At 60.6% G+C, this 282-nt stretch overlaps 1 protein-coding gene across 1 annotated transcript in view; it reads right to left on the reverse strand.

Annotated features, from left to right (window-relative positions):
• Nucleotides 1-218: 218 nt before the first annotated feature.
• The window catches only part of EMH_0098500 (uncharacterized protein), a gene marked incomplete at both ends in the record, with an annotated part of 921 nt that continues 857 nt past the window's right edge, over nt 219-282 (reverse strand). Inside the window, one exon of the mRNA XM_013502700.1 lies at nt 219-279. Within this exon, the coding sequence (XP_013358154.1) occupies nt 219-279 (61 nt within the window). The remainder of the gene's footprint in view (nt 280-282) is intronic.

Consider the following 282-nt stretch of genomic DNA (forward strand, 5'->3'; position numbering starts at 1 on the left):
AGCAGCAGAAGCAGCAGCAGCAACATCCAGTGGAGGCAGACGTGCTATCACATGCCGCAGCAACTGCTTCTCTACGAGCCCCCATGGCCTCGGCTGCTGCTGCTGCAGAAGCAGCTGCTGCTGCTGCTGCTGCTGCTGACGAGACTGCAGCAGCGACCCAGAAGAGGCAGGTATGCTGCTCGTGCTGCTGCGGCTTCTCCATTCAACAGCACAAAAAGTCAACACCACCTGCTGCTGCTGCTGCTGCTGCTGCTGCTGCTGCTGCTGCTGCTGCTGCTGCTG

The sequence above is a fragment of the Eimeria mitis genome, genomic scaffold (genome assembly GCF_000499745.2).
Source record: "Eimeria mitis Houghton genomic scaffold, Emh_scaff9973, whole genome shotgun sequence".
In the NCBI taxonomy this organism is placed as follows: domain Eukaryota; phylum Apicomplexa; class Conoidasida; order Eucoccidiorida; family Eimeriidae; genus Eimeria; species Eimeria mitis.